This window comes from Salmo salar, chromosome ssa14 (genome assembly GCF_905237065.1).
Source record: "Salmo salar chromosome ssa14, Ssal_v3.1, whole genome shotgun sequence".
In the NCBI taxonomy this organism is placed as follows: Eukaryota; Metazoa; Chordata; class Actinopteri; order Salmoniformes; family Salmonidae; genus Salmo; species Salmo salar.
This window is the reverse complement of record NC_059455.1, coordinates 4,406,243-4,433,427: the sequence shown is the minus strand read 5'-3', so window position 1 is coordinate 4,433,427 and position 27,185 is coordinate 4,406,243. Positions and strand designations below refer to the sequence as shown.

Genomic DNA, 27,185 nt, shown 5'->3' with positions numbered 1-27,185 from the left:
TAAGCATTTCTTGCAGTAAAATTATATACCAAATGTACATTTTGACTATGGAGTCAAGAAATGATTTATTTCAGTATCTTGAGAGAATGAACGCACGCTTAGGTACCGTCTGTAAAGGTGCCATCTTTATCAGCATCATAAAAGCTGATTGTATTTCAACCACAAAATATGCATCCAAGCCAAACTGACACTTGATCAGAAACATGTTGGGTAGTTTTCACAGCTTTTAATTCCTGAAAACTGTCCAACTGATGTCATTTAAACATTTTGCACAGACAATCTTATTTCATTTTCTCCCTGGTCCGTAAACATCTTTGGGGACGTTTTGCGTGAGAGAAGAGATGAAAGAGAACTTCAGGTGAGCAAGGGTTTATTTAGTATTCTAGGGCAACAAGTAATGATAGAAGAGAAGCTGCATGTATCTAAATATAGACTAGTTGACTCCCAAAATGCCTACAAAAATGTCTAAAATTATAAGCAGAAACATAGGCCTATCTAAAAAGGTACATTTATCACATATAGTCTAATAGGGTTATTACCAATTGCGGGCTGGTGCAGGTGAACAAACAGCTGACCCACGCATCGTTAATGGTGTTAATTGTTTGGGTTGTGACCATTTCAGCTTGGACAATTGTGACTTATTTTGGACTTTAATAAAGAATCCCCATAGCTAACATATGGAGGGCGATCTTTCATTTGGACAGATGTACATCCCAGCAAACATACTGTATATTTTTGTCCCAAAACCGTACTTTACATATTTGTTGATATATTAGATAGGTAGTGACACTTCTTAAAAATACATGAAGATTTACCAACTTGCTCACTAGTTTTCTCAAATCTTTGCAAACACACTACTCACCATGTGGCCACGTAGAGGGGTGCAATCCCGTCACCTGGTGATAGTTGTAGGGGTGCGGCTTAAGGCACAATCATTCTACAGGCTTTTAGTGTGTATTTCGGTAGTGAGATCACTTAAAAATGTGTTTATTTTTAAACTTTAAAACTTAATAATTAGATCAGTATCTTCAATAAAACAAGTCAAGATGTTCTACTGAAATAAATTACTAAAATCCTTCATTGCTTTATTTTCAAACATGGAGTTTAGGAGTCATGATTTGGAATAGCCACCTGTTAATAGAAATAGTATAAACAATGACTTCGTTATTGTCTTAGACTGAAGTAGAACATATCATGATGTAAACGAAGTTCCTAACCTGTTTAGGATAGGGGGCATTTGGAGACTTAACAGTTTTTTGGGGGGTGGGACTGCAATTTGCACCACTTCTGTAGAATCACCCATATACATCTCTGACTTATCTAGAACACAAATAGTACATTTTACATTGACATTTAGCAGACTTACAGAAGTGAGTGCATACACTTTTCATACTGGTCCCCCATGGGAATCGAACCCACAACCCTGGAGTTACAAGCGTCATTGCTCTAACCAACTGAGCCACACAGGACCCTTCTGTCTCCATCTGAACAACTGCCGGCCTCCTGACTTCTCCAATCCAGACTCATCACTTCTGACCATTCTTATTAACCTACAGTATCAATCAAACTTGATATGGTCTGTCTGTGCCTTCTGAACATATAGATTGTGTCCACTTATCCAATTGACTGGATGGCTCACTGCTGCGCAGTTAAAAGGACGGCATGGATTGTCTCACGAAGCTCATCTTGGGGATAGATCTTGACTCTTGTGAGCGGCCAATCAAGGAGCTACAGATACCAGGAACCGAGAAAAAGAGAGATTGCAATTGTATTTGGGTCTCCTTTGAAAACATCAATGTTTACAATATGTCTACAGGCACTGGACTCATGCTCAACAGTGCCTTGCATGGGCAGAGAGAGAGAGAGCGATAATGACCAATCATTGCAGGACTCACCAGTGCAGTGGGCTGTGGCTCCTTGCGGAAATAGGCGTAGCAGGCCTCTGGGCTACAGTGGGTTACTGACCAAGAGAGAAAAAACACCAGGCCGGCCAATATCACCACGATAACAGTCACTGTAGTGGGCTTCAGCCAGGTAGGTCCAGGACCTTTGAACACAGTGACAATATTTGTCTTACTGTTATTAAGGTGAAGTATACAGCCTTAATGTAGCATGAGAGCGCAATAGAGTGCATTTGGAAAGAATTCAGACCCCTTGAATTTTTCCACATTTTGTTATGTTACAGCCTTATTCTAAAACGGATTAAAAACATTTTATCCATCAATTTACACACAATACTCCATAATGACAAAGAAAAAAAAACAGCTTTACAGACATCTTTGCAAAGTTATGGGGAAAAAAACAGATATCACATTTACATAAGTATTCAGACCCTTTACTCAGTCCTTTGTTGAAGAACCTTTAGCAGCAATTACAGCCTCGAGTCTTCTTGGGTATGATGCTACAAGCTTGGCACACCTGTATTTGTGGAGTTTCTCCCATTCTTCTCTGCAGATCCTTTCAAGCTCTGCCAGGTTGGATGGGGAGTGTTGCTACACAGCTATGTTCAGGTCTCTCCAGAGATGTTTGATCGGGTTCAAGTCCGGGCTCTCGCTGGGCCACTCAGACATTCAGAGACATGTCCAGAAGCCACTCGTGTTGACTTGGCTGTGTGCTTAGGGTCATTGTCCTGATGGAAGGTGAACCTTAGCCCCAGTCTGAGGTTCTGAGCGCTCTGGAGCAGGTTTTCATCAAGGATCTCTCTGTACTTTGCTCCATTCATCTTTCCCCCAATCCTGACTAGTCTCCCAGTCCCTCCCACAGCAGGATGCTGCCACCACCAGGTTTCCTCCAGATGTGACGCTTGGTGTTCAGGCCCAAGAGTTCCATCAGACCGGAGAATTTTTGTTTCTCATGGTCTGAGAGTCCTTTAGGTGCTTTTTGGAAAACTGCAAGCGGGCTATCATGTGCCTTTTACTGAGGAGTGGCTTCCGTCTGGCCACTCAAACATAAAGGCCTGTGTGGTGGAGTGTGTAGAGATGGTTGTCCTTCTGGAAGGTTCTCCCATCTCCACAGAGGAACTCTGGAGCTCTGTCAGAGTGACCATCAGGTTCTTGGCCAAACTCTGCAGCTGAGTTTGGCCAGGCGGCCAGCTCTAGGAAGAGTCTTGGTGGTTCCAAACTTCTTCCATTTAAGAATGACGGATGATGGATTTAAGAATGATGATGAAAGGCTGGTAATGGCTCACATCAACACCATTATCCCAGAAACCCTAGACCCACTCCAATTCTCATACCGCCCAAACAAATCCACAGATGATGCTCTCTCTATTTCACTCCACACTGCCCTTTCCCACCTGGACAAAAGGAACACCTATGTGAGAATGCAATTCATTGACTACAGCTCAGTGTTAAACATCGTACAGTCAAAGCTCATCACTAAGCTAAGGATCCTGGGACTAAACACCTCCCTCTGCAACTAGATCCTGGACTTCCTGACGGGCCGCCCCCAGGTGGTGAGGGTAGGTAGCAACACATCTGCCACACTGATCCTCAACACTGGAGCCCCCCAGGGGTGTGTGCTCAGTCCTCTCCTATACTCCCTGTTCACCCACGACTGCATGGCCAGGCACGACTCCAACACCATCAATACATTTGCAGATGTCGCAACAGTGGTAGGCCTGATCACCGACAACAACGAGACAGCCTATAGGGAGGAGGTCAAAGACCTGGCCGGGTGGTGCCAGAATAACAGCCTATCCCTCAACGTAACCAAGACTAAGGAGATTATTGTGGACTACAGGAAAAGGAGGACCGAGCACGCCCCCATTCTCATCGACGGGGCTGTAGTGGAGCAGGTTGAGAGCTTCAAGTTCCTTGGTGTCCACATCACCAACAACTAGAATGGTCCAAACACACCAAGACAGTCGTGAAAAGGGCATGACAAAACCTATTCCCCTCAGGAGACAGAAAAGATTTGGCATGGGTCCTCAGATCTTCAAAAGGTTCTACAGCTGCAACAGAGAGAATCCTGACTGGTTGCATCACTGCCTGGTACGGCAATTGCTCGGCCTCCGACCGCAAGGCACTACAGAGGGTAGTGTGTACGGCCCAGTACATCACTGGGGCCAAGCTGCCTGCCATCCAGGACCTCTACACCAGGCGGTGTCAGAGGAAGGCCCTAAACATTTTCAAAGACCCCAGCCATAGACTGTTCTCTCTACTACTGCATGGCAAGCGGTACCGGAGTGCCGAGTCTAGGACAAAGGCTTCTCAACAGTTTTTACCCCCAAGCCATAAGACTCCTGAACAGGGAATCAAATGGCTACCCGGACTATTTGCATTGTGTGCCCCCCAACCACTCTTATTACACTGCCGCTACTCTGTTTATCATACATGCATAGTCACTTTAACTATACATTCATGTACATACTACCTCAATTGGCCCGACCAACCAGTGCCCCCGCACATTGGCTAACCGGGCTATCTGCATTGTGTCCCGCCACCCACCACCCCCGCTTTTACGCTACTGCTACTCTCTGTTTATCATATATGCATAGTTACTTTAACCATATCTACATGTAAGCACTACCTCAATCAGCCCCACTAACCGGTGCTTGTATATAGCCTCTCTACTGTCATTTCTCACTGTCTTTTTATTTCTTTACTTCCCTATTTTTCACCTAATACCTTTTTTGCACTATTGGTTAGAGCCTGTAAGTAAGCATTTCACTGTAAGGTCTACACCTGTTGTATTCGGCGCACGTGACAAATAAACTTTGATTTGATTTGACCTGTTGTATTCAGCCCATGTGACTAATACGATTTGAATTGTCAGACTTACTGCAGGAATGTGGAGACCTTCAATGCTGCTGAAATGTTTTGGGTACCCTTCCGCTCAGACAATTCCTTCGACCTCATGGCTTGTTTTTGGCTCTGGCATGCACTGTCAACTGTGGGACTTTATATAGACAGGTGTGTGCCTTTCCAAATCATGTCCAACCAATTGAATTGACCACAGGTGGACTCCAATCAAGTTGTAGAAACATCTCAAGGATGATCAATGGAAACAGGATGCACCTGAGCTCAATTTTGAGTCTCATAGCAAAGTAGTAGTAAATAAGGTATTTATTTTTCTTTTCTTTATTTTTAATCAGGTAAAAAAACGATTTAATCAATTTTAGAATAAGGCAACAAAATGTGGAAAAAGTCAAGGCATCTGTTTCCATCACAAGGTTATGTTTCCATGATTTGCAGATTTTTTATGCATTACTCTTCCAGTATAAAGCTAGAACAGTTACAAAGTGCACAGAGACGATCGAGAATCCATATGTGTGTGTGGTTGGTGTGTGTTTGAAATGTATGCGCACGTGAAATAGATACAAGACGTTATGTTTTGGATCTCTTTCCATGGTACACATAATGGCGAAGTATACCGTTGCCTGATCAGTGTGTGTGTTAAAAAAAGGCCATATGTGTCTCGAAGGACCAATTGCCAAAGGTCTATCTGGTTTGAAGGATCAATAAATGATCAATAAATTTAACAGAATATGTGAGCACATGCAGATGTACTGTATGTGTGTGTCTATGAGTGTGTATTATCATTTGCAGCCCACCTGTGATGGAGACACACTGTGTGTCAGTGCTGCTGCTTTTGCTGTGGGTGTCCAGATGGGCCTGGGCTTTGACGCAGTACACTGCTCCCTCCTGCAGGGCGTCGATGTGGAGCGGATTCTGTTGCACTGTGATCACACGCAAGGAGGACTTGCCCTAGAAGACAGAGCACAGTGAGACGCTGCTGAAGAGAACTCAAACACTGCTTGAAGTGAGTTTTATAGGAGGAGGTCATTATCGTTCTACCTAGCGGGTCACCTTTAGGACCAATTCCAAACCAATCCCTTGCTCCAATCCCTAGGCATCCCACACAACAAGCTCCAATCTCTCCCAACACACAATACATGACAGGGTTGTCTAGATCAGGTATTCCCAAACTGGGGGTATTCCCAACCCAGGGGTATGTACAACGCCATCGGGGGGTACGCTAAATAAAAATGTGATTCACATGTCAAACTTTTTTTTCTCATTTTCAAACAGTCCGTTTATAAGCCACAGGAGTTTTTTGAGTGAGAATAAAACGACTTTCGAGTAGTAAGACATGAATAAAAAAACAGATACCATTAATAAGAAGTGGCTAGGACAGGAAAGCCCCATACTATTGTGGAGGACTTAATTCTTCCTGCTGCCGCAGATACGGCTGGGAAAATGCAGGGGGAAAGGCCAAAAAAAATCGATATAGACAAACCTTCATCAAACAACACTGTTTCACGACGCATCCGTGACATGGCAGGAGATGTTTTGAAACAATTACTGCTTCGCATACAAGCCAGTGAATTCTATGTGTTACAGCTGGATGAGTCAACAGACATGGCGGGCCGGGCACAGCTCCTGGTATGTCTGTTACGTTTATGGGGGGTCAATTAAGGAAGACATCCTCTTCTGCAAACCACTGGAAACCAGGACATCAGGAGATTATATTTTTAAAGTACTGGACAGTTTTGTGACATCAAATGGACTTTGGTGGTCAAAAGCCATGACAGGGAGACATAGTGGAGTGGTAACGCGAACGCGTGTGCAAGCAGTTGCTCCCGACGCCACTTGGGTCCACTGCAGTATCCACTGAGAGGCTGTTGCTGCCAAGGGAATGCCTGACAGCTTGAAAGACGTTGGTTAACCTTGTTAAAGCAAGGGCCCTGAACTCTTGTGTATTTTCTGCACTATGCAATGATATGGGCAGCGACCATGTAACACTTTTACAACATACAGAAGTGCGCTGGTTATCAAGGGGCAAAGTATTGACATGTTTTTTTGAATTGAGAGACGTGCTTAAAGTTTATTTTACTGACCATAATTTTCACTTGTCTGACCGCTTGCATGATGATGAGTTTCTCACACGACTGGCCTATCTGGGTGATGTTTTTTCTCGCCTGAATGATCTGAATCTAGGATTACAGGGACTCTCCGCAACTATATTCAATGTGCCGGACAAAATTGAGGCTATATTAAGAAGTTGGAGCTCTTGTCTGTCTGCATTAACAAGGACAACACACAGGTCTTTCCATCATTGTATGATTTTTTTGTGTGCAAATGAACTCAAGCTTACAGACAATGTCAAATGTGATATAGCGAAGCACCTGAGTGAGTTGGGTGCGCAATTACGCAGGTACTTTCCTGAAACGGACCACACAAACAACTGGATTCATTCTCCCTTTCATGCCCTGCCTCCAGTCCACTTACCAATATCTGAACAAGAGAGCCTCATCGAAATTGTGACAATAAGTCTCGTACAAACTTGGACCCAGGTCCAGAGAAACACAGCAGGCAGAGGTGAGGATAAATCCAGAACATTTACTGAAGCTTACACAGTCAAAAAAATACCAAAATAAATATATATAAAAAAATATTTAAAAAACAACGCACTGGCACATTAATCACTAAACAAAACAAGAGACCTGAGCAACCAGCCCAGTTCCCAGAGGACCTAAATAGTCATACACCAGGTGAACCCAATATGCCAAATCAGGCTCACCTTTTATATGTAAGATGGTTAAATAAAGAGCAAAATTATTTATTATTTATTATTACACTTATTCTTATGTTTAATAAATGTATCGTATAGAGTGTGTGTGGCAGGCTTACAATGATGGCAAAAAACAACATTTGAGAGTGCACTGGTGCTAGAGGAGGTACGCAGCTGGAGGTTGAATGTTTGAAGGGATACACAGCGGAGGTTGAATATTTGAAGGGATACTCAGAGGAGGTTGAATGTTTGAAGGGATACTCAGAGGAGGTTGAATGTTTAAAGGGATACACAGCGGAAGTTGAATGTTTGAAGGGATACACAGAGGAGGTTGAATGTTTGAAGGGATACACAGCGGAGGTTGAATGTTTGAAGGGATACACAGCGGAGGTTGACTGTTTGAAGGGATACACAGCGGAGGTTGAATGTTTGAAGGGATACACAGCGGAGGTTGAATGTTTGAAGGGATACTCAGAGGAGGTTGAATGTTTGAAGGGATACACAGCGGAGGTTGAATGTTTGAAGGGATACACAGCTGAGGTTGGATGTTTGAAGGGATACACAGCGGAGGTCGAATGTTTGAAGGGATACACAGCGGAGGTTGAATGTTTGAAGGGATACACAGCGGAGGTTGAATGTTTGAAGGGATACACAGCGGAGGTTGAATGTTTGAAGGGATACACAGCGGAGGTTGAATGTTTGAAGGGATACACAGCGGAGGTTGAATGTTTGAAGGGATACACAGCGGAGGTTGAGTGTTTGAAGGGATACACAGCGGAGGTTGAATGTTTGAAGGGATACACAGCGGAGGTTGAATGTTTAAAGGGATACTCAGAGGAGGTTGACTGTTTGAAGGGATACACAGAGGAGGTTGAATGTTTGAAGGGATACACAGCGGAGGTTGAATGTTTGAAGGGATACACAGAGGAAGTTGAATGTTTGAAGGGATACACAGAGGAGGTTGAATGTTTGAAGGGATACACAGAGGTTGAATGTTTGAAGGGATACACAGCGGAGGTTGAATGTTTGAAGGGATACACAGCGGAGGTTGAATGTTTGAAGGGATACACAGCGGAGGTTGAATGTTTGAAGGGATACACAGCGGAGGTGGAATGTTTGAAGGGATACACAGAGGAACTTGAATGTTTGAAGGGATACTCAGAGGAGGTTGAATGTTTGAAGGGATACACAGCGGAGGTTGAATGTTTGAAGGGATACACAGCGGAGGTTGAATGTTTGAAGGGATACACAGAGGAGGTTTAATGTTTGAAGGGATACACAGAGGAGGTTGAATGTTTGAAGGGATACACAGCGGAGGTTGAATGTTTGAAGGGATACACAGAGGAGGTTGGATGTTTGAAGGGATACTCAGAGGAGGTTGAATGTTTGAAGGGATACACAGCGGAGGTTTAATGTTTGAAGGGATACACAGCGGAGGTTGAATGTTTGAAGGGATACACAGCGGAGGTTGAATGTTTGAAGGGATACACAGAGGAGGTTTAATGTTTGAAGGGATACACAGAGGAGGTTGAATGTTTGAAGGGATACACAGCGGAGGTTGAATGTTTGAAGGGATACACAGAGGAGGTTGAATGTTTGAAGGGATACACAGCGGAGGTTGAATGTTTGAAGGGATACACAGAGGAGGTTGAATGTTTGAAGGGATACTCAGAGGAGGTTGAATGTTTGAAGGGATACACAGCGGAGGTTGAATGTTTAAAGGGATACGGGACTATAAAACGTTTGGGAACCACTGCTCTAGATCAAAAAGGGGCTTAGGTGTTAGGTGTGGCAGGGGGTGTGGCAATGGCCGCTGTTGTCCCGTAGGGGCGGATGAATTTTAGAGAACATTTTTGAGGTCTCCGTCTTGGTGGTGTAGATACATTTTAACATTTTTATGCCAATTTCCTGCAACTCTACAAATTTGTACATGGAGCTGAGATAAGTTTTTTTTTGTTTCAAATCTAATTTCCTGCAATACTACATATTCTGCCATGGAGAGGAAAGCATTTTTATTTTGCTGTTTTAAAGCTAATTTCCTGCAATTCTATGCATTTTTCCATGGCCGATATTGTGTTCTTTTGCACAAACATAATAACAAAATCAAAAAATTCATTGCTTTTTGAATTTTCAATTCTCCCTGACTGTCTAGCTTTTATTTTGGTAATTATTTGTATTTTTTTGTATCTTATTTTATATCTTTTTTTTTTACACTGTTTGAACTTAGGTGACGCAAAAAAACGCTTAGAGGCCCGCCCAAGGATTTCAATGGCAGAAAAATCCCTGCAAGACTATAATATACTGTACATGTAATATCCTCACCCTGACCAACTCGCCTCTCTTCCAGATAGTCACAGTCACTCCCACGGTCAGGGGGAGGCCTTTGAAAGTCACCTGAAGGGCATCACCCATGGTGGTCACAGCTATAGCTGGCACTGTCAGGATTGCTGTGTGGAAGATGAAAGTCATAGTAAGTTACAAACATAGGCTGTGTCTGAAATTGTTCTTGCCTAATACATACTGTGTGCTAACCATACAACCTAGAACATACTGTTTAGTAAAAACGGAAGAAATAGAAACATACTATGCTCATGCATACTGAGAAGGCTTCATCTAATGTGAAATTATGTTGTTCCCCGCCATTCCTTCATTTTGGTACAGCCTGTCAGCATTCCCTTATCTGATTATCAGCTGTAGTCAAACACATGTTGGTCTGAAAAGACAACTCTCTTCCTCAATAGTGTGCAGCAAATTCATCCTAGATGAAAAGCCGAAATAAGCAACACACTATCACAAATAGACACAAATTACTTATTTGAAATTCGTGACAGGCACATGAAAAAGTCGACTTTTTCGTGTGTGTTACAGGATTTTTATCACAACGCAATTTTCTTTCTTCATAAAGCATTTGTGTACATTACACCCATTTCCAATAAGCAATTTGTGTCTATTTCACAATCATTTGTGATACAGGGTTGGAAATAAGTATTATATCCTGGATTTAAAACGCACAACATTTTTTAATTTTCACATACTAATCGGACACTGTATTGTCATAATGATGACCAGAAGGCCGCTTGTTAAAATGTTTTGGCATTTTGTATGGCTGTTGTGCACTTGGGTAAGTGTTTTGTCTTCAGCTAATGTTAGTACAAATGCTGTATAGATTAATTCATGTTTATAATATCTCCAGTTTGTCTTATTTTCCTTGGATGGATGAAGGAATGATAAAAATGAATGTAAAAATCATAAAATCAACTATTGCCATGGCATCAAAAAAGAGTATATGGACGTAGATATCCCACAATGACTCACTCTCTCTCCTGTTGAATGGCCTCCCGAGCTCAGCCCACGGTGACACACGCCATCCGCACTCTGCCCGCACGCGGATGCTGTAGTCTGAGTCAGAACCAAGGTCAAAGGTCAGGTCGCACTCCGTCCGTGTGACCTGCTGACAACCAACCGCGTCCTCCCAACTTCCATTCAAGATCGTCAGCTCAAATTCCCTACAGAACACATGGAAATACATTAGCCAGCTCATATTGACACACTATACCCAGAGCCAATGTTTATTGTCCTTTTGTTTGTCTGCATGATAAATATTTTTGACATGAATGTTTCATATTTTCACATGCTTGTGGTTAACTACCCTTTACGTCTTCTCAGTTACCACCCCCTTCGTAAACCAGACGCAATGTCCTCTAAAAAAGTAATAACAAATAGTGTGACGTCTCCATTCTTTTTTATTTACATTTGACATTTTTGTCATTTAGAAGATGCTGTTATCCAGAGCTAGGTGAGATAACCACATAGCACAGTCATAGTAAGAAAGCTGCTTTATTGAGGAAAAGGTTTTCTTACTATGAATGTGATATGTGGTTGTCTCATCTAGCTACCTTAAACTATAAGTCGCTCTGGATAAAAGTGTCTTGTAAATAAAAAAATACTGCAGCTCGCAATTAGCAAGTGTAACATTGCGCTGTTTACCTAATATTTGTATAATTGCCTCCTTCTCATGGGCATTGATAAAACTGACGTTTTTGAGACATCACACAATTTATGACTATTTTAGAGGACGTTGCGTCTGGTTTAAGAAGAGACAAATGTCACAACTGGTGCTATTTAGCAACAGGGGGTGGTAATTTAGAAGAGACGGTGTCTCATCTAATTCAATTGTTACAGGTTTTTAGCCCACTGCCTGGGCTGCATTCTCAGTGTACAGTTCACCGCCAATCAGCGAGAGTAAAAGGTTGAAAGTGAAAAAGTCAGAGAAAGTCCATGTAGCAGAATTGGGAACAGCAGTATTCTCGTCAATGTGTCTGAACATTCCTGTAATGTTTCAGAAGTGATTGACTCACCCCTGGAACTGCACAGAGTAGGTGATAGAACTGCAAGGAGACTGTTGACGGCGCCACTTGAGCAAGTGCCTCATGTTTACAGACTCCATGGAAATTCTCCACGGCGATGGCAGCAGCCAGGCATCTGAAATGAAACAGATAAACAGTACATATAAAACTATGCAATGTGATTAGGTGTTTGACAAACAGACATGCCTACAACAGTGATCAAGTCCACTATTAAAACATAGCCCCTTGCAAGTGGTTTAGCCTAGGGTAAAAAGTGTTATATATCCTGTGACACACACACAGAGGAATCTTAAGTTTCCAATTATGTCAGCCAGGGCATTAACTGTGTGCTGCACCCTCTCCCTCAGGCAAAATTCTGTTTTTCTCCTTCAGAACATGTTAATTGTCATCTACCTTTAATGGACGTGTTATATATATATATATATATATATGCACCACAGGAGGTTGGTGGCACCTTAATTGGGGAGGACGTGGCTCGTGGTAATGACTGGAGCAGAATTAGTGGAATGGTTTAAAATACATTAAACAGATGGTTTCCAGGTATTTGATGGCATTCATTCACGTTCCAGCCATTATCATGAGCTGTCCTCCCCTCAGCAGCCTCCACTGATATACCCTACAGCAGTTCTCACCTATGTTTCTGGTTTCACTTATGCTAATGGTATTTGTTATTAACTGACTTGCCTAGTTAAATAATGATACTTTAAAAAATAAAAAATTATGAATCTGGCACATGAGAACATGAATGTATTCCCATGGTCATCGTCCACCACCTTGGATGACACACCCATATCAGGATACAAGCCCACTACACCTTATACTTCACTTTTCTGCTTCTGCTGTCTATTACTTTCTTTTCCATTGGTTCCATGTACAGTATAACATTTAGAAATTAACATACTGTAAATAGGATAACTGTGATAGGCTTGAGGTAGAATTTGCACCTAACTACAGATCTAGGATCAAATCACACTACCCCAATGCTAACCTTAACCATTGGGGGATGAAAATAATATCTGATCCTACATCAGCAGTTTGGGGCAACTTCTTCCTATGCTGTTAAACAGCAGGACAGTGTGTGTTGCTGCAGTACTTACAGTTTGTGACGATGTTGAGGACAAGTATAAACTGGCTGTCAAAAAAGCTCCTTCTCAGTCTCATAGCCCCTCTGTATGGAGAAGAGTAGGAGCACTGCTGTGATGAAGTGTGCAATCACTGTGTTGCCCGTCTCTCACCACTAATTTGATCGTAATACAAACAATCCCGGAATAGTGTGATCACTGCTTTTATGTTTGCAATATAGTCATCGCGTTGTCCATTGATCGTTCTTGTTGCGACTGTAACATGATCACTGCAGACTGTTATACCAACTGTAACTCAAACTTTCCTCGGACCTATGACTGTGATCCTAGCACTCTTCTCGGTCCTTGTGATGGTTCCTCTGCCACACTCCCTTTGCTTCCCGCTGTGTCTCCTATAAAAGGCTCGCAGTGTAATATGACCTCAGAATGTGTTTGTGAAAATACATAAATAGTGTTGTTATAAATGTGTGTTTTTATGTGAAAGCCATATCAATTGCATTTTATGGTGCGTCTGAGAGAGTGGTTATGTAGGTAAAGCTGTTTATAAAAGTGGGTGTGTGTTTGAGAGAGGAAGGGTGTGATGTGCTGATGCGAGTCTAAAAGAATGACTGGTATGGCTTGGCTGGATGCTGAGGGTGAATATATGGTTAAGCCTGTCAGACTGGTTATGATCCCATAACTGTGTGTGCGTGTGTGCGCGTAGGGCTATAAAGTGTGACCATTTTGGTCGCATATGCTCCTAATTACTTTTTTGGTGCAACCTGAAATTCTAATTTGGGGGGGGCAGTGCACCTAGAAAGAAAATCACCCAGATAATGATTGTTGTAATGAAAAAACGAACACAAATTCTTTAGCGTCAATGTTGCACCATTTCTACAGAGGAAACAGCTAGTTTCTAGCCCAAACAGTTAAAAAGATATGTATGGAAGCCCATTCCCACCTTTTTTTTTACTATCTAAAAATGTAAAAAGATTCTGAGATACTAAGTCGGAATTTCAAGATACTATCAAAACATTTTGATTTTGGGGTGGCAGGTAGCCTAGTGGTTAGAGCGTTGAACTAATTACCGAAAGGTTGCAAGATCGAATCCCTGAGCTGACAAGGTAAAAATCTGTCGTTCTGCTCCTGAACAAGCACTGTTCCTAGGCTGTCATTGAAAATAAGAATTTGTTCTTAACTGACTTGCCTAGTTAAATAAATGTAATAAAAATATACTAATTTGGAGATACTAAGTTGAAATTTTGAGACAATAACTCAACATTTTTAGATAGTAGAGCATACTTATAGGATACGTTTCTTAATTTGTAACATTGTGTGATTTCATTGGTGGCACTACAGGTCCAAGATGTGGTGAGGGAGAGGGTGGGTATTTCAATAAACAGTCATGGATACATCATCTCACATTTCATAGTTTCCTGCAATATGTGTTGTACAGACAGGGGGACTATTTCAGGGCTTAAACAAAATTGTGAAATGTCTGGGAGTCACTGATGAGAGGTTTGAGAACCATTGGGCTAACCTAAACAGGCAAAACTGCGGCACCTAGTAGGAAGGTATGACATACTAATATACAGCTCCCTCGGGAACAGGCCCCCAGACCGCAGTGATCTGCTTGAAGAGGAGGCAGAGAAAGCGAGGTCGGGGAGCGGGATGCCTTCTGAGAAGTCGGAGGCGATCGAATAAACCCCCACTTCCCTCAATTCTGCTAGCAAGCATGCAATCTTTGGACAATAAAATGGACGAGTTACTGGGAAGATTAAACTACCAACGGGACATTAAAAACTTTAACATCTTATGCTTCACGGAGTCCTGGCTGAACAACAACAATATCAACATACAGCTGGCTGGTTATACGATGTACCAGCAGGACAGAACAGCAGCGTCTGGCAAGACAAGGGGCGGCAGTCTATGTATTTTTGTAAACAACAGCTGGTGCACGATATCTAAGGAAGTCTCAAGCTACTGCTCGCCTGAGGTAGAGTTTTTCATGACAAGCTGCAGACCACATTACCTACCGAGAGAGTTTTCATCTATATTCTTTGTAACTGTTCTCATACCACCACAGTCAGAGGCTGGCACTAAGATAGCATTGAATGAGCTGTATTCCGCCATAAGCAAACAAGTAAATGCTCACCCAGGGGTGGCGCTCCTAGTAGCCGAGAACTTTAATGCAGGGAAACTTAAATCCGTTTTACCAAATTTCTATCAGCATGTTAAATGTGAAACCAGAGGAAAAATAACTCTGGATCACCTATCCTCCACACACAGAGACGCATACAAAGCTCTCCCTCGCCCTCCATTTGGTAAATCTGACCATAATTCCATCCTCCTGATTCCTGTTTACAAGCAAAAATTAAAGCAGGAAGCACCAGTGACTAGATTAATAAAAAAGTGGTCAGATGAAGCAGTTGCGAAGTTACAGGACTTTTGCTAGCACAGACTGGAATATGTTCCGGGATTCCTCCAATGGCATTGAGGAGTACACCACGTCTGTCATTGGCTTCATCAATAAGTGCATCGATGACGTCGTCTCCACAGTGACTGTACATACATACCCCAACCAGAAGCCATGGATTACAGGCAGCATCCGCACTGAGCTAAAGGCTAGAGCTGCCGCTTTCAAGGAGCGGGACTCTAACCTGGAAGCTTATAAGAAATCACGCTATACCCTCAGATGAACCCCTCAGGAGACTGAAAAGATTTGGTATGGCTGCTCAGATCCTCCAAAGGTTCTACAGCTTCACCATCGAGAGCATCCTGACTGGTTGCATCACTGCCTGGTATGGCAATTGCTCAACCTCCAACCGCAAGGCAGTACAGATGGTAGTGCGAATGGCCCAGTACATCACTGGGGCCAAGCTTCCTGCAATCCAGGACCTCTATACCAGGCGGTGTCAGAGGAAGGCCCTAAAAATTGTCAAAGACTCTAGCCACCCTAGTCATAGATTGTTGTCTCTGCTACCACACGGCAAGCGGTACCGAAGCACCAAGTCTAGGTCCAAGGGGCTTCTAAACAGCTTCTACCTCCAAGCCATAAGACTCCTGAACATATAGACAAATGGCTACCCAGACTGTTTGCATTGCCCCCCCCTCCACACCACTGACACTGTCTTTTGTCATCTATGAATGAGTCACTTTAATTAACTCTACCTACTACCTACATACTACCTCAACTAACCGGTGCCCCCGCACACTGACTCTGTACCGGCACCCCCCTGTATATATTGTTATTTTTTACTGCTGCTATTTAAATACTTGTTACTTTTTTCTCTTATTCTTATCCATATTTTTTGAAACTGCACTGTTGGTTAGGGGCTTGTAAGTAAGCATTTCACCTGTTGTATTCGGTGCAAGTGACTAATAAAATTGGATTTGATACGGTAAAAGAAAAGTAGACAACTGCAGTTGGACAATAAAACTAACAGGATTGAGTTTTCTTAATGCAGGGTTGCATCGTGTAGGCCTTTGCATCTGTAATTGAAAAGTTGCTCACACAGTATGCATCCCTATTGTGTTGATTGATTAATTCCAGTCATTATTTTTGGATTGATAAAGTCTAGCTAGCCTAGCCACCTGAGGTTTGAATGTAAACAAAATTTGATCACATTCACATTTAACACAAATCATTTTGGTCTTCAAATACAGGCTTCAGAAAGTATTTATACCCCTTGACTTTTTCCACATTTTGTTGTTGTAATGGGAATTTTTATGTTTGTGGTTTTCTTATAACTCATTTCTGTGTTCAATTCATGTGCTGTTCTATAAACCAATTTCTGTGTTCATGGAAGTGGCTGACTGAAAGAATCCTCACTATCAGTAGCTGCAATTTGGCAGTACGCCCAGAACTTGTTTTGAGAACGAAAGATATCTCAGTTTCAAGGTCTCAGCTTAGAGAGAAGAAGCCTTGTGAGGTATTGGTCTGTATGAACAACTATTGGTCGGTCACACTAATGAAACAAAACGCTAATGATTATTTAATTATGCTAAATCATGCAAATATAACTTGTCTGTGTATAGCCGTATATAAGACAACTGCTGGGTCTACCAAGGAAGAGCTCCTGATTGACATGTGTACTATGGTGCATGGGGTTAGTTGGAACCTCTCCAGCGCACTGACAATAAACAATGATTCATATTAAGGTTGACTTCGGGTGTCCCTGTGTAAGAATTTCCACGACATTTTGTTACAGCCTGAATTTATAATAGTTGAAATTGATATGTTGTGTCACTAGCCTACACACAATATGCCATAATGTCAAAGTGGAATTATGTTTTTAGATATTTTAGCAAATGAACAAAAAATGAAAAGCTGAAATGTCTAGAGTCAATAGGTATTCAACCCCTTTGTTTAAATGTGCTTAACAAGTCACATAATAAGTTGAATGGACACACTCTGTGTGCAATAATAGTGGTTAACATGATTTTGTAATGACTATCTATCTCTGTACACCACACATGGAATGTTCTATAAGGTCCCTCAGGCCAGCAGTGAATTTAAAACACAAATTCAACCAGGAAGACAGCCATGTACATGGTAATCTGAACAGGTTACCAGGAGCACATTTTTTAAATGGTTTTTAATGCCTTTAATGTGGTGCAAGGGGTCCATGGCCGGGTAGGGAGCACCCCCCCCACCCGCGCCCATCCAGTAGACTGTAACTACCAATTGGATACCAAGAAAAAGGGGGGAAAAATAAATATATATAAATAAATAAAAACATAGCTTAGGGTGAGGGTATTTAATTCATTTCAGACTTTCCGATGCCACTTTTCTTAACATCTTATACCCTATAGGTTGTAAAAAAAAAACATTGAAAGCTGTTGTAACTTGTATCATTATTATAGGGCTGTGAAACCCATAGCCGAATGGCTTCAGACAGAGCATTTCTCACTGGAAAATGCTGCTGACATTGAACATAGCATAGGCTTAAGGTATTTAATTAATTTCAGAATCTCCTATACAACTATTGCCAACATCTTATACCCCATAGCTTGTAAATAAACCCTTTTAAGCTGATATAAATTGTATCATTATTATAGGGCTGTGAAACCCATAGCCGAATGGCTTCAGTCTGAGCATTTCTCACTGGAAAATACTGCTGACATTGAACATAGCTTAGGGTTGAGGGTATTTCATTCCAGCTGGGATTCCCCTCTATTTAACAGTAGCAATGTAATTGCGACAATGTTAAAAATATTCTAAGAATAGCCTAATTTACAAATAACTTACTGTGCATAGATCTCCCCTGAAACATGAACATTTGAGCATTATATATAAACATGTCTAGTTAGTTACCTTGCTTTGAAGTAGCCTACCTAATCCCTGATTTATTGAATGCAGGAAAAGTATTTGGTTTTAAGAATAGGCCCCTATTTTCTCCACTTCCTGTCTGACTGATGTGCCCTAAGTAAACTGCCTGTTACTCAGGCCCAGAAGCCAGGATATCCACATAATTGGTATCATTGGATAGAAAACACTTTGAAGTTTGTAGAAATGTTTAAAAAAATGTATGAGACTATAACACAATAGATATGGTAGGAGAAAATCCAAAGAAAAACCAACTGAATTCATTTTTTTTTGAGATCCCATGCTTTTCCATTAGAACGTATAGGGACAATGTTAAATCCAATTCCTATGGCTTCCACTAGATGTCAACAGTCTTTGTTCAAGGTTTCAGGCTTGTTTCTTCCCAAACGAGGAAGAATTCTGAGTTTGGAAACAGGAACCCACAGTTGGAAATTAGTCTGTGTGCTCTAGATGAAGAGGAATAATATCATGCTAATATCATTTAAAGTTAATTTGGGACTAAAAGGGAGGGATTAAACAGTTATTGGCATGCCTGCAAAATGTATTGCTTTTCAAAATACATTTGTCCTTTTATCCTCTGATTTGAGCCCACAACAAAATCATTAATTTCCCTACAGTGTGTAACTATATCCAGTCATCCTCAGAACAGATGACTCCAGTGATGTCAGAGATTGTAATTAAACTGAAAGGTAACTTTGAAACAAGATTTGATGAGTTTATTCTCCTCACAGAGGTGATGCAGTTTGTTAGGGACCCATTTTATGCTGATGCGGAGGATAGATGAGGGTCCACTCTTCCTAAAGTTCATAGACATGCAAGCATCTTACCTGAGGCAGGCACTTCAGTTTGTGGGCTGTGCAAAGTTATTGCAGAGAATTTCCCAAACATCTAGGAGTAAATCAAAATTCTCTCTAAAATACAACAATATACAAACAATAAAACTTATTAATAATGTGTGTAGATTGTGTGTGATAGAGTGGACATGTTTAACTATACTTGTGGGGACCAAAAGTCCCTGCAAGAATAGTAAACTAAAAGAAATTCGACCAACTGGGGACATTTTGCCCCCCCCCCAAGAATTTGCGTAGGGTTTAGGTTTAGGTTTTGGGGCTAAGGTTAGGTTTTGGGGTTAAGGTAGTAGTCGTGGAATCATTGGAAAGGGGACTTGTCTTTCTACTTTTGTTTAATCAATAAATCTATACATTTTAGGCATGATACAATGCTTTCAGTGTATGTATAGTACTCCAATAATGCTTGCGAACAATAAATGGGAGTTTTGCAAATCTATCTGATATTCTTTGGTTGGTCTTACAATGCATTTAGCTAGTGTTTTAGTTTTACTATATAATATAGACCTAATATAAAATATAATATGTTTGTCTGATAGGATTAGATTGGTGAGCATATTTTATATAGAGAACACTTCTGGTCAGGTATAATTTATATTTTTCTAATTTACTTTTATGTAAAACTGACATGCATAAAACAAATCAACACTAAAATAAGAAATTCAAAATGTTGAGTGAGAAAGGTCCTCCTTGATACCCCTTCCTCAAGTCCCCCAAATATGCTAATGTTATGCAAATGAGGCGGCGCCTCATTAAATATGCACACTTCCAGTCCAAAAACCCAGGTACAGGGGGCGCTGTCCGGATACACACTTACACACACCGTGACCGAAAAAAACACCTTCTGGGGACCAAACCCAAATAACGAGATATTCACAGTAGGCATATTAGCATACCATTTTCTATCAGTTCCAATGGTCCACCTTGTGGGGACCAAGATTTTGTCCCCAGTTAGTCATGACGTCCCCATACGGAAGGTGTGCAAACAGTTCAATGTCCCCGTTGGGTCAGCAAAACAAGACCACACACACACACACACACACACACACACACACACACACACACACACACACACACACACACACACACACACACACACACACACACACACACACACACACACACAGCACCACTAAGCTAGGGGCACCATGAAGACCAAGGAGCTCTCCAAACAGGTCAGAGACAAAGTTGTGGAGAAGTACAGATCAAGGTTGGGTTATAAAAAAATATCCGAAACTTTGAACATCCCATGGAGCACCATTAAATCCATTATTAAAAAAGGGAAAGAATATGGCACCACAACAAACATATCAATGGTTTGATTAATTACAAAATCGATACAATTTGGAAGGATTTTCCAGAGTCATACCTCAGTAGGGTAGAGTGTCAGGTGGCACAACCATTGGTGCCATGAGGTCAAAGTGTGAAGGAGGGAGCAAGCCAGAGAGCTGTCTAGGAAGCAGTCCAGGACCATGGCTTGGAGGCTTTGAGTTGGTCCCATCATTGTAATGCATTGTAGGGTATCTGCTGCCCCATAGACCTGCTGGTAGTGGGAAAGGTGTTAGCAGGGGACCACCAGGGACATCTATGATTGGCTGACTCAGTCTTGGTTAAACCACATGTATTCTAAAGCAATATTCACCTGCTTTCATAGAGTAAGGATTCACTCCTTTGGGGACACTGCCAGTGTTCCCCTGATATCCATATGTCCCCATCGGTGGAGGTGGTGGTACACACTTGTTCTGTAAAACACATCAACACATTTTCCAAATTGTTAGTAATATTATCACAGTTGAAATACAATGGTTGTTCACTGTTTTTAATTTCTTTGAATTTAAGTGTGTACCTCAGCCTTGGGCTCAGTTTTGTTAACCCATCTGTGCAGAGTTGGATCCCAGACAATCTGAGGAAGAAGATATTAGCAATGTGAAGCAAGCCACAAATGTTCTTTTTTTAATCCACTCAATTGTCTCTACATAGAATAAAGTGTTAATAACCAGTTCCTTACAGATCTGTCTTTGTCCTCAGGTAGGTGAACCTCCTTCTTATTAACTCTTCCACTCCCAAAGACCCAGCTGAGCCAGCCAGTCTGGCACTGAGGGTTGGCATCGGAATGTTCCGGCTTGGTGATGGACATCATAGCAGGATGCTCAACATATCTAAGTCGGACATCTGTAATAAGTGGGAGAAGTCAGGCCACTCTGCTCATGTCACCACACAGAACAATTACTAGCTGACAGATAGAAACGTCTCGCTCTGATACTCTGTTACAACCCAATCTTAACCTACACGCAGTCACAGGGATTACTGGGAGGTTACTCCAGGACTCTGCGATCGCATTGTTTTGGTTGCAAAATCAACAATTCACTGCCTATTATGTGAGGTATTACAAATTTGACCAATCACCAAACTATTTCTGCATAAAATAGTCACGTCATCACAATATTATCGCATAGAACTGACCCATTACCACCGTACAAAAAGAGGGCTCGCAATTTCAACCAATCACTGCACATTTACTGCATAATATGGTTCAATCAAGCCAGACGTCAACACAGTTTTTTCCCTTGTCAGCGCATTTCTGCAACAAATTGGACAAAACAATTGCATATTGCTATGCAAAATGTCATAATTGTCGCTGCAAAATCTAGCATATTTATCAGCTAATATCAAAAAAATCCATGCGAAATCCTGGAGAGATTCACCGGAGTATGTAAATGTATACACTCACTACTGTAAGTCACTCTGGATAAGAGCGTCTGCTAAATGACTAAAATATAAAAGTAAAATGGAGCTAAACCTGTTGTATGTAGAAAATGCATGAAAGTATTACAGCTATATACTCACATGAGCCATACATTTAATCTATCACAACTTATTCTCACGCTATCACAATGGTAATTTCTTTACTAATTAGGTAAGGTTAAGTGACCTCTTCTCTTGGAATAGAAATCCACAGGTGGAGTACACGCTCCACCATCCCATTTCCACAGTGGTGCCACCATGGGGATGATGGGAGGTGGTTGTGGATGATTTTTTCCATTCTTCACAGGGACACTGGTTGTGAGGAAGATCTCCTCCCTCTCTGCAGGGACACTAGCCTTTGGGACGATCCACTCCCTGTGCGCAGGGACGCTGGCCTTTGGGAAGATTCCCTTCCTCTGCGCAGTGACACTGGCCATCAGGAGGATCAACTCCCTTTGTGCAGGGGTGACGTGTGATGCTCTGAGGATCTTCTTCTTCCGCGCAGTGATAGAAGCTGCTGGAAGAATCCCCTCCCTCTGTGCAGGGACACTGGCTGTTTGGAGGATCCCCTCCCTCTGTGCAGGGATGAGGCCTGATGATCGGAGGATCTCCTCACTCTGTGCAGAGACACTGGCTGTTTGGAGGATCCCCTCCCTCTGTGCAGGGACACTGGCTGTTTGGAGGATCCCCTCCCTCTGTGCAGGGACACTGGCTGTTTGGAGGATCCCCTCCCTCTGTGCAGGGACACTGGCTGTTTGGAGGATACCCTCCCTCTGTGCAGGGACAGTGGCTGTTCGGAGGATCCCCTCCCTGTGCGCTGGGACACTGGCCATTGGTACAATTCCCTCCCTCTGTGCAGGGACACTGGCTCTTTGGAGGATCCCCTCCCTCTGTGAAGGGACACTGGCTGTTTGGAGGATCTCCTCCCTCTGTGCATTGATGCTAGCTGCTGAGAGAATTCCCTCCCTCTGTGCAGGGACACTGGCTGTTTGGAGGATCTCCTCCCTCTGTGCAGGGACACTGGCTGTTTGGAGGATCTCCTCCCTCTGTGCAGGGACACTGGCTGTTTGGAGGATCTCCTCCCTCTGTGCAGGGACACTGGCTGTTTGGAGGATCTCCTCCCTCTGTGCAGGGACACTGGCTGTTTGGAGGATCTCCTCCCTCTGTGCAGGGACACTGGCTGTTTGGAGGATCTCCTCCCTCTGTGCAGGGACACTGGCTGTTTGGAGGATCCCCTCCCTCTGTGCAGGGACACTGGCTGTTTGGAGGATACCTTCCCTCTGTGCAGGGACACTGGCTGTTTGGAGGATACCTTCCCTCTGTGCGGGGACACTGGCTGTTTGGAGGATCCCCTCCCTCTGTGCGGGGACACTGGCTGTTTGGAGGATACCCTCCCTCTGTGCAGGGACACTGGCTGTTTGGAGGATCCCTTCCCTCTGTGCAGGGACACTGGCTGTTTGGAGGATCCCCTCCCTCTGTGCGGGGACACTGGCTGTTTGGAGGATCCCCTCCCTCTGTGCAGGGACACTGGCTGTTTGGAGGATCTCCTCCCTCTGTGCAGGGACACTGGCTGTTTGGAGGATACCCTCCCTCTGTGCAGGGACACTGGCTGTTTGGAGGATCCCCTCCCTCTGTGACGGGACACTGGCTGTTTGGAGGATACCCTCCCTCTGTGCGGGGACACTGGCTGTTTGGAGGATACCCTCCCTCTGTGCAGGGACACTGGCTGTTTGGAGGATCCCCTCCCTCTGTGCAGGGACACTGGCTGTTTGGAGGATCCCCTCCCTCTGTGCGGGGACACTGGCTGTTTGGAGGATCTCCTCCCTCTGTGCAGGGACACTGGCTGTTTGGAGGATCTCCTCCCTCTGTGCAGGGACACTGGCTGTTTGGAGGATACCCTCCCTCTGTGCAGGGACACTGGCTGTTTGGAGGATACCTTCCCTCTGTGCAGGGACACTGGCTGTTTGGAGGATACCCTCCCTCTGTGCAGGGACAGTGGCTGTTTGGAGGATCCCCTCCCTCTGTGACGGGACAGTGGCTGTTTGGAGGATACCCTCCCTCTGTGACGGGACACTGGCTGTTTGGAGGATACCCTCCCTCTGTGACGGGACACTGGCTGTTTGGAGGATACCCTCCCTCTGTGACGGGACAGTGGCTGTTCGGAGGATCTCCTCCCTCTGTGCAGGGACAGTGGCTGTTTGGAGGATCCCCTCCCTCTGTGACGGGACAGTGGCTGTTTGGAGGATACCCTCCCTCTGTGACGGGACACTGGCTGTTTGGAGGATACCCTCCCTCTGTGACGGGACAGTGGCTGTTTGGAGGATACCCTCCCTCTGTGACGGGACAGTGGCTGTTTGGAGGATACCCTCCCTCTGTGACGGGATGAGGCTTGATGCTCGGACGATCTCCTCCCTCTGCACAGCAACTTCGGCTGCTGTGATGATTCCCTAAAAAATCAACCACTTGGAATCTATAACATCATTGACACATACACTGAGTGTGTTTAACATTAAGAACACCTTCTCTTTCCGTGACATAGATTAATCAGGTGAAAGCTATAATCCCTTATTGATGTCAATTGTTAAATCTTCTTCTCAGTGTAGATGAAGGGGAGGAGACAGGTTAAAGAATGATTTTTAGACAATTGAGACATGGATTGTGTATGTGTGTCATTCAGAGTGTGAATGAGCAAGACAAAATATTTAAGTCCCTTTGAACAGAGTCTGGTAGTAGGTGCCAGGCACACCGGCATTTCCTCCTACAATTTTGAGCTGATTTTCTTCACTTTAGCAATATTTTGTATCTTTGTTCATTTTCACATTTATTGTGTTTGGAATGGCACTGTTACTACAGCATTTGATGTAAGTATGTAGGACAATTACCCATAATGCTCACTGACTAAACATTCAAAATTACCATGGCAATTATTGACGCATTCACATGCCATCAGAAACTTGGAACCTCAGAGTTAAAATGAATGTAAGTTATTAGTGTAGAGCTTCCTACTGGTTGATTCTCATACTTCACAAGTGGGAAACTTGAAATCATCATTCCATAACGAGTTAGCGAGTCAGAAATGTCAGAATTTCCTAGTTCCGACTTGAAGGGCCTTCTATGATGTAGGGCAGGTCAGTAACCAAATTATTTTACTGTGCCCAGTCGCACACAGACTTTTATGGTCACACAAGTTGCCACCGGTGGATTCAAAATGAGTAGCCTAACAATTATTTACATGGCCCCAGGTACATTTGCAACCAAATTATTTTTCTGTGAGAAATCAATAATAGTTGCACACATAGGGTAACAGAGAGCAATGAGCAAGATAACCATAGACGGGAAGTTGACAATAGCTTATTATTAGTGTAAATACATTGTATTTCTATGGTTGCAGTCCTCTAAGATTGAATTGCATTGAATTGAATTAATCAGATCCAATGATTTACCGCCCGTAGGGTGGGGTACCGCTAGTCATCATTATTATAATCACCATCTCAATCATTATCACCATAACATCATAGACTTATTCTTCTGTATCTGAGACTCATCTGACACTACCTTAGATATGGCAGTCTGCAACTCAATACACTGCCCCTGCAAGGTGTTCAGTGTCCCCTGCATGTGGTTAATCGACTGCTTAACATCGTTCAGCAGGATCTGAATCTCAAGCCTGCAAGAAATCAGGTGGTTCAGCATACTGAGATGAAGAGAGGCTTCAGACCATGCCCATTGGACCATCTATAGGATTCTTTCTCACTTAACGCCAATCTTATTAGGAATGTAACTTTGTGCAGAAGATGTTACTATAGAGTTATTTAGAAGAAAAAAAGTGTACTTTGTCAGGCGCCAAAAGGATGACGGGATGTCTCCCTGCTCCAGTGAGCTCTGCTGGCAGGTCTTGCTCCCTGTTGGAGGAACGGGAGCCAAATTAGAAGAAAAATATCTATGGTTGTTCAGCAATGAAACGTTCATGTCATAATGGGGATTGTCCTTCCCTGTGAAAAGAATAACAACAGCTGGGGTTTACTTTGTCACTTTTAGATAATGTAATAAAATCTTTAAACCCATCAGAAGTGTAATGCTTACCTCCATGAAAATATTGGCCCCTGTTATTTTGGGCTGCATTGCCCCAATAGTTCCAACTAGTTCCACTAGTTCCAACTTGTGATGAGAAGGTCTTGATGAAATGATTAGGTCAACATTTCGTTAGACATTTCAGAGATAGCATTAACAATTGTACATGAGACAGTGCTTCCAGATATTGAGGTATCTTCCTTCTGAGGTATGTAAAAGAATCTGGTGTGTGAGTACTCACATGAAAGGTATCCATGATTCTAGATTAAGCCAATCATGTATGTGATTACCATCCTATGGGTCAGCAATGGAATGATTGCTACACAGCTTTCAGGCGACTTTATGTCTTGGGCCTGGATGAATCATTGAAATACAAGTAATATTGTGAAGTTGTGATGCATAATTGCCATTGTAATTTGGAATATTCCATCAAAGTTATTTATTTTGACAGTCAAAACAACTAACTCTTACGATTAATCACTTGACTTGAGTAACTTGAGTTGACGGAAGTAGCAACTTTATATTCTGACCTAAACACTGACTTAAGCAATGCCTAATGCATAATCTATGCATGTTATTTGCTCATCATAGTATATAGCCGAGGATCTCATAGTCCCAAAACAGCATTGGCCATTGGACTGCTCAGTCAAAACAACTAACTTTTACGATTAATCACTTGACTGGAGTAACTTGAGTTCGGAACTAAAACATTAAAAGTAGGCTACAGCTTGACGCATATCCTTACCTTTGACAAGCGTATCCAAAAGGCCTAACCAGTCGTGCGTAATGATACCTTTAGGCAGATAAAAGCGCGGTACGGGTTGAGACACGCTCGGTAATGTGAATCTGTAACACTGATATAAAAGCACGTTTTCATTTATAATTTACACTGTAGAATGACCTGCAAGCCAATCAGAATCTAGTTTAAACAATACCGTGGCTTCCATGGAACGTCACAAACATATTAGGCCACTTGCGTCACAGAGTACAGTCACTGAACATGGGTTTAATAGCTATATTGGCTATAAGTACAGTATATGCACATCGTATTGAATTGAGATTACATTTACTGTAATTATGTAGCCTAATCCTATGAGGATCATATGTCAAATGTCAGAATCATGGCACATGAAAACATCATTAAATTGACTGCAGATTATAAAATTCACCGTGACACAATAAACGCACTGGGCATCAATGTTGTTTCCATTTCATTTAAATGAAATTACGTTGAACCAACGTGGAATAA

The 27,185-nt window shown here is 42.7% G+C and overlaps 1 protein-coding gene across 2 annotated transcripts; it reads right to left on the bottom strand.

Annotated features, from left to right (window-relative positions):
• Window positions 1–353: 353 nt before the first annotated feature.
• Window positions 354–26,792, bottom strand: crfb16 (cytokine receptor family member B16). 2 transcript variants are annotated; one of them, XM_045693803.1, is made up of 16 exons: window positions 26,682–26,792; window positions 26,178–26,289; window positions 25,949–26,039; window positions 25,698–25,767; window positions 25,421–25,532; window positions 21,129–21,292; window positions 20,967–21,023; window positions 20,763–20,862; window positions 20,490–20,663; window positions 12,980–13,050; window positions 11,874–11,997; window positions 10,831–11,021; window positions 9,838–9,962; window positions 5,555–5,708; window positions 1,896–2,047; window positions 354–1,728 (listed from the first exon to the last, which is right to left on the bottom strand). In XM_045693803.1, the coding sequence occupies exons 10-16, from the start codon at window positions 13,041–13,043 to the stop codon at window positions 1,636–1,638; spliced, it is 903 nt and encodes a 300-aa protein (XP_045549759.1). In that variant the 5' UTR covers window positions 13,044–13,050; window positions 20,490–20,663; window positions 20,763–20,862; window positions 20,967–21,023; window positions 21,129–21,292; window positions 25,421–25,532; window positions 25,698–25,767; window positions 25,949–26,039; window positions 26,178–26,289; window positions 26,682–26,792; the 3' UTR covers window positions 354–1,635. The 2 variants fall into 2 exon arrangements, with proteins under 2 accessions (XP_045549759.1, XP_045549758.1); XM_045693802.1 differs by lacking the exons at window positions 354–1,728; window positions 1,896–2,047; window positions 5,555–5,708; ... (6 more) ...; window positions 26,178–26,289; window positions 26,682–26,792 and adding an exon at window positions 22,053–22,893 and having other exon boundaries at window positions 13,037–13,050.
• Window positions 26,793–27,185: the final 393 nt, after the last annotated feature.